Genomic DNA, 12,971 nt, shown 5'->3' on the forward strand with positions numbered 1-12,971 from the left:
CCCTCCCTCCCTTCCTTCCTTCCTTCCTTCCTTCCTTCCTTCCTTCCTTCCTTCCTTCCTTCCTTCCTCTGGTCTGACTCAGCCCCATGCATCTCAACCTCAGGGCCTTCCTGTTAATGAGCCCTATCTCTGACACTGACAGTCAGGACCACAGGGCCCGTCTGACTCTGTTTGCCTTCTTCTCTTTCCATTCTTCCTTTTACTCCACGAGCCTTGATCGATCCTTGCCTATTCCTGAAGGGGTGAGGGTGAATCTCAGGCTTTCTCAAGTGCAACAGGATGGGAACATGTACTTAGAGCAGACAGAACCAGACTCCTAGGCTAGTGCCCTGGAGTAGGAGAAGCAGCCAAGGGTGATGCCAAAGCACATCAGCAGTGACCAGCAGCCTCCTTTCTCTCAAATCAGCAGTAACCAGCAGCCTCCTTCCTCGTGCCCTTTTGCCCTGGTCTTGCTGCCTCCCCCGCCCTCTCCTCTTGGCCTCAGGACTCCTGCAGGAAATTGCAGGAGGCACTTGTGAACTGAATGGGAAGTTAAACTAGGTGACATGCTAAAGCATCCCTCCATCCTGAGATTTGATGATTCCCAGGCTTCTAGAGTGAAAAGGTAAGTTGGAATTCACGCTCTGCAAGGCTGGCCCTTTGGAAATAGCGGGTGGAGAGGTCCTAGTTGGATTTCCTCAGCCTGCATCGAGACATTGCTATTAGTACAAAGACGGAGCTGAACATTTTCAGATTCTTCCTCTGCTTGCTCCCTGCTCCCCCAGCCTTTCTCAGGTCCACGAGGGATATTTAGAGTGAGAACTTACCGCTTGGTCCAGGAGACCGTTCTCATCTGAATCATAGAGGCGAAACATGACTGTAAGAAACACAGAGGTAAGCCTTGAAGTGTCCTCTAAGAAGCATGGATGGCTGAAGTTTTGATGCTGCCAAGTTTTTAGATTAGTTCTGTCACCACTGTGACGGAGGTTATGGCAGCCAGCTCTCCCTCCCTCTGAGCGCAGAGTCTGACTTCCTTATGGAGCGGCTGGGCCAAGGAAGGAGAACCACCTGGCTTCTAGACCTGTCTAAGCAATACCTATGTGGCTGACCAAGCCCAGGTCATGAGTGTGATTCCCTGGGGAGCATGAACACCTTTCAGCATCACTAGAACACAACCTAAAGCAAATGCCCAGCTGGGGGTGGGGCAGAGGCACCAGAATTTTGCTTCTATTGAGCATAGAAAGTGTAGAGTTAGGCAGATTTGAATCCTAGGGCTGCCCTGCCACTTCTGGGGGGTGCCCAACAAGTTACTTAACTTCTTTGAGCTCAGCTTCCTTATCTGTAAAGTGGAGAGAATAATAGTTGGTTTCTCCTAGGATTATTATGAAGATTAATGTATAACTGATAGGCCAAATCAACTGGGCTTAGAACATAGAAAGCACTCAACAGATGTTACTAATTTTTATTTTCCTTTTAAAATGAACATTTATATATGGCATTTAACATATACAAGGTACTGTCCTATAGACTTTCTCGTTATTGCTTAATCCTCAATAATGCTATGGGGTAGTTATTACGGAAGCCATCTTTTCCTTTTTCTTTTTTCTTTTCTTTTTTTTTTTTTTTTGAGACGGAGTCTCGCTCTGTCACCCAGGCTGGAGTGCAGTGGCGCAATCTCGGCTCACTGCAAGCTCCGCCTCCCGGGTTCACGCCATTCTCCTGCCTCAGCCTCTCCGAGTAGCTGGGACTACAGGCGCCCGCCACCACGCCCGGCTAATTTTTTGTATTTTTAGTAGAGACGGGGTTTCACCGTGGTCTCGATCTCCTGACCTCGTGATCCGCCCGCCTCGGCCTCCCAAAGTGCTGGGATTACAAGCGTGAGCCACCGCGCCCGGCCTGCCATCTTTTCCTTTTTCTAAAGGTATTCGGAAATATGCCATTCAGAAACATCTTCAATCACGTTCTAACTGCAAGGAGGTGATGTAGGATAAGGAAGATCTGGGAGAAAAATTTGGACAAGGGACTACGTGTTTACTTATGGGACCTGGAAACCTATATTTTACTCAACCAAAAGGCAAAGATATCCTGTCTGTGGTCTCGTAAGTCAGCATGGCAGGAAGCAGAGAGAAGCATTTCTTCATTTTCCTGCTATTCTTTTTTTTTTTTTTTTTTTTTGAGACAGGGTTTCACTCTTGTTGCCCAGGCTGGAGTGCAATGGCTCCATCTTGGCTCACCACAACCTCCACCTCCCGGGTTCAAGCGATTCTTCTGCCTCACCCTCCCGAGTAGCTGGGATTACAGGCATGCGCCACCACACCCGGCTAATTTTGTATTTTTAGTAGAGATGGGGTTTCTCCATCTTGGTCAGGCTGGTCTCGAACTCCAGACCTCGGGTGATCTGCCCGCCTCGGCCTCCCAAAGTGCTGGGATTATAGGCTTGAGCCTCTGCGCTCCCCGGCCTTTCCTGTTATTCTTTAAAATCCTTCATCATGCCTGCTTTCTCTGCGGAGCACCCATTGACTGATGCGGTGCAACCCCTTGGGGCATGTACTCAGCCCGGTCCCCTTATTTCTGCTAAGTTGTCCTTGTGTCATCATTTCCTCCTAGATGTTTTAAAGTCTCTGCACCTTGTGTTTTTTCCAGGGGTGTATCGCTGGTCCAAGTCAAAGTCCTTTAAAGGTAGGGTCATGGGCTTTCGATTCTTTGTGATTCCTCAGAAGGTCCCAGTCAGAGGCATGCATCATATGCTGCTGACTCACCCAGCAGATGGTTGAGTGACATAAAGGACAGACATTTTCTGCTAGCATTATTCCAGGACTCTGGGCCTAGGCGACTCTCCAGCGCTGACCTCTCTCTGGTCTTACTGTGCATGAACGATAGAACTAGAAAGGCCTGAGTCAGCGTCCTTAATTTTAGCAGTGTAACCTCGGGCAAATCTTTTAACCTTCTTGTGCCTTCCTTCTAGGTTACGGTGAGGTTAAAATGAGAATGCATTCAAAGTACTTAGCAAATATAAGGTGTTTATTGATGATAGTTGTTATTATTGCATTGGCAATAGGTGTGGGATTTCAGGCTATTATTTCCAAAAAATACATGTTTGGTTTTTAAAAAGAAAAGTTTAACTTGTTTTCAATCCTTAAAGTTAAGGAAGGATATGAATTGATACGGTTTAGTAAAAAGCAAACTAAAATGAAAACTCTATATGACCAAGTTTCTGCAACAAAAAATTGCAGGCCGGGTGCCGCGGCTCACACCCATAATCCCAGCATTTGGGAGGCCAGGGCGGGCGGATGACCTGAGGTCAGGAGTTCAAGACCAGCCTGGCCAACATGGTGAGACCCCGTATCTACCAAAAATACAAAAATTAGCTGGGCGTAGCGGCAGGCACCTGTAATCCCAGCTACTCAGGAGGCTGAGGCAGGAGAATCACCTGGACCTGGGAGGTGGAGGTTGCAGTGAGCAGACATCCTGCCACTGCACTCCAGCCTGGGCAACAAGAGCAAAACTCCATCTCAAAATAAATAATAAATAAATAAATAAATAAATAAATAAATAAATATAAATAAATTGCAAGGAAAAAATTAGCAAAAGATGGAAAGGGATCCAAAAGATCAAAAGAGAGTAAAGAGACATAATAACCAGTGGTGATGTATGAATTTTACTCGGATCCTGATTCAAACAAACAATTAAAAATATCTAAGATAATTGGAAAAACGTGAATACTGACTATTTGATAATAGTAAAAGGAATCATTTTCTTTAGCTGTAATGATGGTATTGAGGTTATATTTAAGAAGAAGAGTCTGTGATTTTAGAGGTACATACTGAAATATTTACAGATAAAATTATATGATGCCTGGAATTTGCTTCAAGATACTCTGAGGTAGAGGGAATGGTGGGAGGTAGAAACACAACAAGATTGACCATCAGTTGATAATTGTTGAAACTGGGTGATGGGGCCATGGACGTTCACTGTACTCTCTACTTTTATCTTTCAAATTTTCTGTAATAAAAAGTTTCAACATTTCTTTGCATGGCCATTATAAGACTCAGGTGGAGAGTCATTAATATAAAAAAATCTGTCACCTTCTCTTTGGTAGTCACTAACAAATACAATGCCTGAAACTCAAAATCCAGCTAAATGCTGGAAATAATTTGATGTTTCACTTTTAACATTAGCTAGAAGAAAACAGAAATCTGCTACATTTGCCACCAAATTAGCACTTAAGACTTGCAATTGTTAACACTTCAAACCTATGGGAGAGATTCTAAGCTCAGCTAATGAGCAAACTGTTTCATTTTGTTTTTGGCAAGAGTTAACCTTTGGCAGACTTCCCTTGCTTATGTTTAAGTTTTGTTGACTAGTCTTGTTATTAACTGGAATTTTGACTTTGGCTATAACATGTATATTTTTTTCCCCTTACTGTCTACTTAAGTTCCCAAGAGAAGCAAAGACAATACAGATTTTTAAACAAGGTCCTATCATCTCCTATTTTTTTAGAAGTATGTCTGTAGGCTCACAGAAGCCAGAGAAACCATCACTGGACTGAATCATCTATGAGACTGCAGGCTGTTTCAGCCACTGTGAACTTTCTGCCCCCAGCTCTTACTCTCCTCCTGAAGACATGTTTTTAAAACCTACTTTAGTAGCACCACGAAACTGAGCTCAACTCCTTTAATTAACTGGCCCCCTCGTTCTCTAGAGGCCAAGAATCTTGGGGTGGGGGGCATAGGTAGAGAAATGGACAAAGCCTTATCAAGACAGAGGTTGATGAGATCTCAAGAAAATATTTCCTCATAGTTGAAGAGTTGCCTGGGCACGGAATAGGGGAAGGAGGACAGATGTTGAATATCTTTGTTTAAAAAATCTATTAAAAGGAGGTAGCAGTTTTCTGAGTAAAGGCTTTCAGGAAGTCCTGCCAGCAAAGCAAGGAGGTCTTGACCACTTGATGGGACCCCTTCCCCTTTCCAGATTCTGGTTCTCAATACCTGGGTTTCAGATGCTCTTCCCATGTGATACACAACTGGTACTATGTCCCAGGGTGGATTCTAGGAGTTGTTCATATCACTGCTGGTAACAGGACAAAGAAACCTCCCCAAAGAGGCAGGACCTATATCCGTGATACCAGTTCAACCTCCAGTGTGTTTAGGAATAATGGATAGAACCCCAGATCTTTCTCCAGGAAAAAGCTGAAGCCCCTTGACAGGGTGAGCACTTACACTCCAGCTTATCCTGAGGCCTCCCCGTCTCCAGCAGGGACAGGTAGCACACAACATCCTTCAGGTACACCATGGGGGATTCCAAGCTTGAAGACCGAGGGACGGGGGGTTCCAGGGATGTTGCAGCCACTTGGTCTTCAGTTGGTGCTTGCTTCTCAGCCATAATTGATTCTGCGATGAACAAAAGGAAAACATCCAAGGACATTTTCTGTTTAGTAAATATTAACCCCTCTTTGTTACCCCATCCTTTTCATGGTAGAGGCAAGAATTTTGTAGAAGTGTCTTCAAAAGCTTTGGTTACATAGATGTGACCAAATTAGTGGCCCTAGAAATCCAACCTGTGGAGTTCATATTCTCTGAAGGGATCCCATGCTGACCCCTTTAAGAGTCTATTTCCTTGCAGGAAATTCATCTATACTCTAACTATTCGGAAAAGATGATGGTGATTATTGGTAATATCAATAATCAACAGGTAAATGTCATTTGGCCTACTTTTTTAGGAACATACCCAACTTGTAGAAGTAATTTTGGCTGGGATTTCAAAATGGTAAATGGCCAAAAGTGATTTCTCAATAGACCTTGCAATTTTCTTTTCAAACACATTTAAAGACACATAAAGAATGAATATTCAAAAGAGAAAACTGGGATTGATAATCAATGAATCTCCAGAAACTAGGAAGAACTCAAACTAACTGCAAGTCTAATCATTTGCACGAAGAAAATGCAGAAAGTGGATTATTGTACCACAAGAATGGGGTAAGTTTTCCCTTTAAAATTTCTCATTTCTAAGGTAGGAAAACACTTTGTTTCTTCCACACTCTGTCCTCTGGTTCAGAAATACAAGATCTATTACTAACAAGAAAACTGGGCACCCCTATTTTCCTGTGTGAATTCTATTTTTTGACACACTTTGAGTGCTGTCTTCCCTCTCTACCTCCATGCTCATCAGAAACGATCTCTTAATATCTACTAGGAGTGTACAACTCACAGAAAACAACTAGCCAGGGAACAAAGGAAAGATGGGCAGTGGAAAATCCAATGTTTTAGGTGTTGTAATATTAAACCACCAAGTAACAAAGTACTGAAGGTAGAGGCAGTGGGAGAGACAGCCTTGATGGTAATGTCTGTTGAGGAAGGCAATGTTACCTGCACACTCCTCATTCGGAGAAACAAATAACCAAGCAATGGGAGTAAATATTCCATTTTAGGCAAGCAGGGCTGTGCTAGATGAAAGCCTTCCAGGTTCCAGGGATTCGGTTGTGGGTCTGAGAAGGGAGTTAACCATCATCCAGATGGACAATAGGAGAGACCAAAGGTCACTGACACACTTTGTATATTACAAAGGGCCTCATGAAGAAACCAAGATGGAGCCTGTGAAACGCAGCTGCAAAAAGTGAGGAAAGAAAGCTTCATCCTGAGGTCTCAAAAGACCAGATTTTCAAAAGTAATTTTCTACTGGACAAGGCCTTAGCAGGATGCAAGAAGATATCACCTCTATTATACAAAAGCAGAAAGCCTCAGGGTTCGACAAGTAGAGATGAAAATACAATAGGATGAGATAAAGACAGGGATAGTGAGATAGGGAAGGTTGTAATAAAATTACATATTTAATGAAGTATTAAGATTGTCACTGGAGGAAAGCATGGGAACAGGCCTTTGTACTGTGTAGTCCACTACACCCAAAGTTATTGCTAGGTCCTCAGATTATTCATCAATTAAAACACTATCGGTGACTTCTACCTTGACTAAAATGGACTAACAGAGACCAGATTTACCCTCTCACCTAAAACAGTGACAAAACTGGACAAAATGTATGAAACAATGGTTCATAGGATATTACATTATTAGGGAGGACCAAACACGGATCTCTGAGAACATGAGATGACTCCTACAACTGCCACATCAGACTGTTTGCACAGAGCTTCTAGGCCGCAGCACAGAGAGGGGGAAGCCAGGCCAACCCTGGAAGTCTCTCTGAGTGGAGGTGAAGCTGGAATCTGGAACCCACAGTGGCTAGGGTTCACAGAGCAGGCACTGGAGAGGAGGGGATGCACAGAGAGCTAGCTCTGAATATGTGTAGAAGTTCCCGTTTGAGTAACAGCAGAGAGTTCCCGTCAATTATTCAGCTGAGTAGTAATTAGCACACTTGTGGAAGGAAAACACCTAAGGCTAAGGCTGGGGAAAGAACTAGGATTAGAGGGAATATCCCTGGAATGCAAAGAGAACCAGGAGTAATGCCTATTCCCACCAACCAGGGTAGAAAACCCCCATAATTCGTGAATCATCGATAGAGTATTCAGAAACATTGTTTCTCAGTAGTGAGGAAATGCCTTTCTGGTCCTGTCCAGTGAAGCTTAAAAGATAGATCCAAAAAGATCAGACTGTTTCCAAGTAACCTAACTGTACCTAAAAACAAAGCTCAGGAGTATTTGTAGGAATGTGAAAATCCGGTACTCAACATTTAGTGAAGAGGCATCATAAATTCTATACAAATTCTTCCAGAAAATTTAAGAGGAGGGAATCCTACACAACCCTTTTTGTGAGGCCAGCATTACTCTAAAGCCAAAAACAGACAATGACATGATAAGACATGAACATGCAAATCAATATCCCTATGAACACAGAGGCAAAAGTTCTTAATATTTTAGCAAATTGAGGCTCATGTAAAAAGAAATTAAATAAGACCAAATAAATAATTAAGTACATGAAAAGATACTCAACATCATTAAAGCACAAGAATATTTATAACACTTTTACTTATGATAATTATAAACTGGAAGCAATCTAAATGTCCATCAGTAGGTTAACAGACGAACAAATTGTGGAATATCTATTAAAACACTAACCAGTAACTAAAATATGTGAACTATTGATACATACAAAATGGATAAATCTCAGAATTATTATGTGGAGTGAAAAAAGGCAGACCCAAAAGAGTAGATAGTGTATGATGTCATTTATATAAAATCTAGGCAATGTAATCTAATATATATGGCAGAAAGCAGATCAGTAGTTGTATGGGGATGAAGGGTGGGCAGGTAAGGAAGGTGGAAAAAAGAAAACTTTTAGAGATGATGGGTATGTTCATTATATTAATTGTGGTACTAGTTTTACAGGTATATACATACGTCAAAACTTACTAATTAATTATACACTTAAAACATGGAATTTTTTGTCAATTTATATCTGAATCCTTGGATCTTGAACCATTTCTCTAGTTTTCACTGAAGTCTACTGCTCACTCCTGTCATAGAGCTGCAGGGGTCCAGGAAGGCTGAGAGGCACTGACACTGTCTCATTAGTGTCCTTCCTCTTCATTCTGCTTTATATGAAATAGCCCTAACCTATGGCCATCTGAGTACGTCCCTCAGGTACCACCAGTAAAAAATGCCAACACCCTCTTCTGGATCACAGAGGTTCTGTCCTGGTGCCATGTCCTAAACCCTTTCGTGTGACGGCTCTTGGGCAGACCTAACTTGTTTCACTTTCTCTCTTGGTATCTGTGTTACTTGTTCCCTTCCAGTTGGGCAGTGTGGCATAGTGGGAAGAGCGCCAGGCCGGGCATCAGAAGACTGTGATTCCACCACTGAGTTTGTGTTCAATTGTGTGTGATTTAACACAAGCAGGCTTACTCCACCACACTCAACCTCAGTTTTCTCATCTGTTTAAAGAGGGGATTGCATTAAAACTGATGTTTACCCAAAGTCTTGAATTACAGAAATCATTCAAGTAAATGACTTAACTAAGTGAAGAACAAAACTGGGTCCCAAGTCCGGGCGCGGTGGCTCATACCTGTAATCCCAGCACTTTGGGAGGCCAAGGTGGGTGGATCACCTGAGGTCAGGAGTTGGAGACCAGCCTGGCCAACATGGTGAAACGCTGTCTCTACTAAAAATACAAAAATTAGCTGGGTGTGGTGGTGGGTGCCTGTAATCCCAGCTACTCAGGAGGCTGAGGCAGGAGAATCCCTTGAACCTGGGAGGCGGAGGTCGGGAGGCAGAGGTTGTAGTGAACTGAGATCGTGCCACTGCACTCCAGCCTGGGCAACAGAGCGAGACTCCATCTCAAAAAAAAGAAGAAACTGGGTCCCAGATTATCTATACAATACAGTCTGATCCCAATTCTGTAAAAAATTTATAGAAAAATCTACAAGGAGATTACACACACATGTAATTGCATTGGTGAAATTATGGGTGATTTTATTGTGCTTTTTTAAAAACACATTTTTTAGAGCACTGTAAAATTCAGAGTAAAACTAGAAGAGGGTCCAGAGATTTTTCACACACCATGCTTCCCTACACATGCATAGCCTGCCATGCCTCACTCCCCCACCAGAGTGGTACATTTGTTACAGCTGATGAATACATCAACACATCATTATCACCTGAAGTCTATAGTTTGCATTAGGGTTCACTCTTGGTGCTCTACATTCTGTGGGTTTGGGCAAATGTACAGTGACATGCATTCACCATTATAGTATACAGAGTAGTTTCACTGCCCTAAAAATCCTCGGTGCTTTGCCTATTCATCCTTCCCTTCTCCTGACCCTTGACACCACTGATCTTTGTTGTTTCTTTATTTTTTTTGTGTCATTCAAATTTCTTACAATGTGAGTATATTACTTTTATAATTTGGAAAAACTAACACAAAATACTGGGAGACTTTCCTTGAGATTTCAGTATTCCAAGTTGCTGAAACATCTCAACAGCCTGAGAAACTAATGAAACACCAGGACACTGAAGTTCTCCTTGTTCATCCCAGTTAGTCCTGGGCCTTCATGAAGGGAAAGGTGGGCTCAGCCTTTCCTGAGCTGACATTCTGACAGTGATAGATTGCTCAGGCCTCCAAGCCGAAGTCTGGACCCTGAAATCTCCGCTCTTCTGTCTTTATGGCTCTGAGAATGAAGTGGGCTTTGCTGGATCTGAGCTTGGAGACTGATCTAATAGGCCTAGACAGGCCACATGAAATAAGAGTCTAAGCTCTTTCCCTGGCTTCCACCTGGGCAACAGGAAAAGGGTGGTCTTTTCAGCAGATGGCCTGATTGAAGGTGAGTCCAGGACTTGGCTCCTCCTTGCCAGCAGAGGCTCCTGTCTGTGGTGACCGCCTGGTCCTGTAATTCTTGTTTCTGGTGAACAGGGACATCTAATTAAGACATCTGTGGAAGAGGGCCTAGCAGGAAAAGGTTTTTTCCCTTAAATCTCAAGTGTCAAAAGAAGATGAAAAAAATGCTGTATACCTCCTTGGGCCAAGAGTCAGATAACTGCCCTTTCATGATTTTACTATAGGGGGCTGATTTTTCCCATACACAAGGAAAATGGTACACCACAAAATCACTTCTCCAGGAGGAAATCTCTGCAAGTTTCTCTTTTAGACCCAGAATAATACAACTATTGCAAATAGCATGGAGGTCAAATAAGTCAGCTAATTTCCATTATCATCATCGATCATCTTTTCTCAAATATCACATAATGACATATCTCCAATAAGTTATTCCTTGGTACCCCAGAAACATTAGCCATGAAAATACAACCTGCCCAGACAATTTGGAACCTCAATGAATGAATTGTATCTTCTTCTAGGTTCCTCTTGAAGTTCCAGATAAAATAAACCCTGTCTCTACAAAAAATAGAAAAATTAGTCTGGCATGGTGGCATGCACCTGCAATCCCAGCTACTCAGGAGGCTGAGACAGGAGCATTGCTTCAACTTGGAAGGCAGAGGTTGTGGTGAGCTGAGATTTTGCCATTGCACTCCAGCCTGGACAACAAGAGTGAAACTCTGTCTCAAAAAAAAAGTCTCTAGGTAAAGAATTTGGGGCAGGATGCTTTTCACCACTGTTTCTTGGTGGGAGTTTTAAATCTCAGAGCTCCTAGTTTCACCCTTTCCTCCCTAGTATCAGAATGATTTATGCCAGAATATGCCTCCTCTACATAGAAGATATAAGAGTTATCTGTGCCTTACGTCCATTTCACCAAGGGGCTATGGACTAGCATGGCTGAGTGGCGTGCCGGGCAGGGCATGGACGAGCCAGCACTTTCGTGGAGTCTTGCCCTGCTGCTGTCCCTGAAGCCTTCAGGAAGGCACAGCTGCTCCTAGTCCTTGCTTTCTGGTGCTCTGTGCGCAGCCTGGAGTTTGCTGAGCTTATGATCCAGGGGTAACTGTTTTTCCCCAACCATGCTCTGCTTTCCATCTATCATGAACTGTTTATCTCACCAGTCCTTCAGTTAAACACTGAAAACTCGATAATCCTTCCAGTTTCTCTTCTTGCTGTGACAGGAAAAAAGATTAGAACTACATTGAAGAAACTCTGTCTTCCAGGTCCCTGTTGCAATTAGTTCCCCTTCTCCTTCAGCTGTAGTATCTCTAATCTATCTTGTTTTATATATATTTAAAATATAGGCTGGGCGGGGTGGCTCAAGCCTGTAATCCCAGCACTTTGGGAGGCTGAGGTGGGCAGATCACGAGGTCAGGAGATCGAGACCATCCTGGCCAACATGGTGAAACCCTGTCTCTACTAAAAATACCAAAAATTACCCGGGTGTGGTGGCGTGCGTCTGTAGTCCCAGCTACTCGAGAGGCTGAGGCTCGAGAATCACTTGAACCTGGGAGGCGGAGGTCGCAGTGAGCAGAGATCGTGCCACTGCACTCCAGCCTGGCGACAGAGCGAGACTCCGTCTCAAAATAATAATAGTAATAATAATAATAATAATAATACTGGATTCTTTCTCCCGGCACATCCTAAGAGCTGGAATTCACCTTTGGATATCTATAAAGCTTTTCAATAAAATGACAATGCACAGTAAAAAAAAAAAAAAAAAAAAAAAAAGGTCTGACTCTCTGAGTCTTTGTATTGAAAGCTTCAGGAGCAACCTGGGAGAAAGAGAGCCCACGAGAGACCTTTCATGAGAAGAGGATGCCCAGGTGACACACTTGGAGACTGAGGTTGCAGGCTGAAGGAGATAATGGCAGCCCATACTGAGTTAAGAATAGAGTATACTTCTGTGCTGGGTGTTGTGGCTCATGCCTGTAGTCCCAGCACTTTTGGGTGGATCACTTGCGGTCAGGAGTTCGGGACCAGCCTGGCCAAGATGGCGAAACTCTGTCTCTACTAAAAAAGTACAAAAATTAGCCAGGCATGGCAGCACACTCTTGTAATCCCAGCTACTCAAGAGGCTGATGCACGAGAATAGCTTGAACCTGGGAGGTCGAGGCTGCAGTAAGCTGAGATTGTACCACTGCACTCCAGCCTGGGGGACAGGGCAAGACCTTATCTCAGAAAAAAAAAAAAAAAAAAAAAAAAAAAAAAGAATAAAGTGTACTTCTGGAAGGTGGCCTGAATAATAAATGCTAATATTTATCAAACATTTACTGCATGCCAGGCACTGTTCTAAGCATTAGCATATCTAACTCACTTAACCTTCATAACAACATTTCTTATCTCACTTAGGGACACTGAGGCACAGAGACATTGTTCAAACATGCCCACGGTTACAGAGCTAGGTAGTGTTGGCTCTGGGAATCAAACCCAGGCAGTCTGGCTCCTTAAGCAACATGCTCTGTTGCCTGATCCAACTTGAGTTGATAGTACTCAGGACATTTGTATTGAATATGAGAATAGAAATTAAGTATGGTAACCTTTACTTCTCATTTTTTGTAGGAGCTTCTGGCCTTGGGCCTGGCCAGCCAACAGCAGAGAGGAATGGCTTCCCATTGATAGACGTGTCAGGGAAGATTCCACATCTCTCACAGCCCAACAGCGGGCCTATGGGCAGCA

General features: G+C 43.3%; 1 protein-coding gene across 3 annotated transcripts in view; it reads right to left on the reverse strand.

Annotated features, from left to right (window-relative positions):
- The window catches only part of DGKG (diacylglycerol kinase gamma), a 214,559-nt gene that overhangs the window by 130,925 nt on the left and 70,663 nt on the right, over positions 1 to 12,971 (reverse strand). For 2 of the 3 annotated variants that reach the window (XM_032171841.2, XM_032171842.2), the window contains exons 6-7: positions 5,199 to 5,369; positions 807 to 856 (exon numbers count right to left, since the gene is read on the reverse strand). In XM_032171841.2, coding sequence (XP_032027732.1) covers positions 807 to 856; positions 5,199 to 5,369 — 221 coding nt within the window. Of the gene's footprint in view, positions 1 to 806; positions 857 to 5,198; positions 5,370 to 12,971 lie in introns of those variants that run through there. The other variant, XM_032171843.2, reaches the window with a different exon arrangement.

The sequence above is a fragment of the Hylobates moloch genome, unplaced genomic scaffold (assembly GCF_009828535.3).
Source record: "Hylobates moloch isolate HMO894 unplaced genomic scaffold, HMol_V3 SCAFFOLD_13, whole genome shotgun sequence".
Taxonomy (NCBI): Eukaryota; Metazoa; Chordata; class Mammalia; order Primates; family Hylobatidae; genus Hylobates; species Hylobates moloch.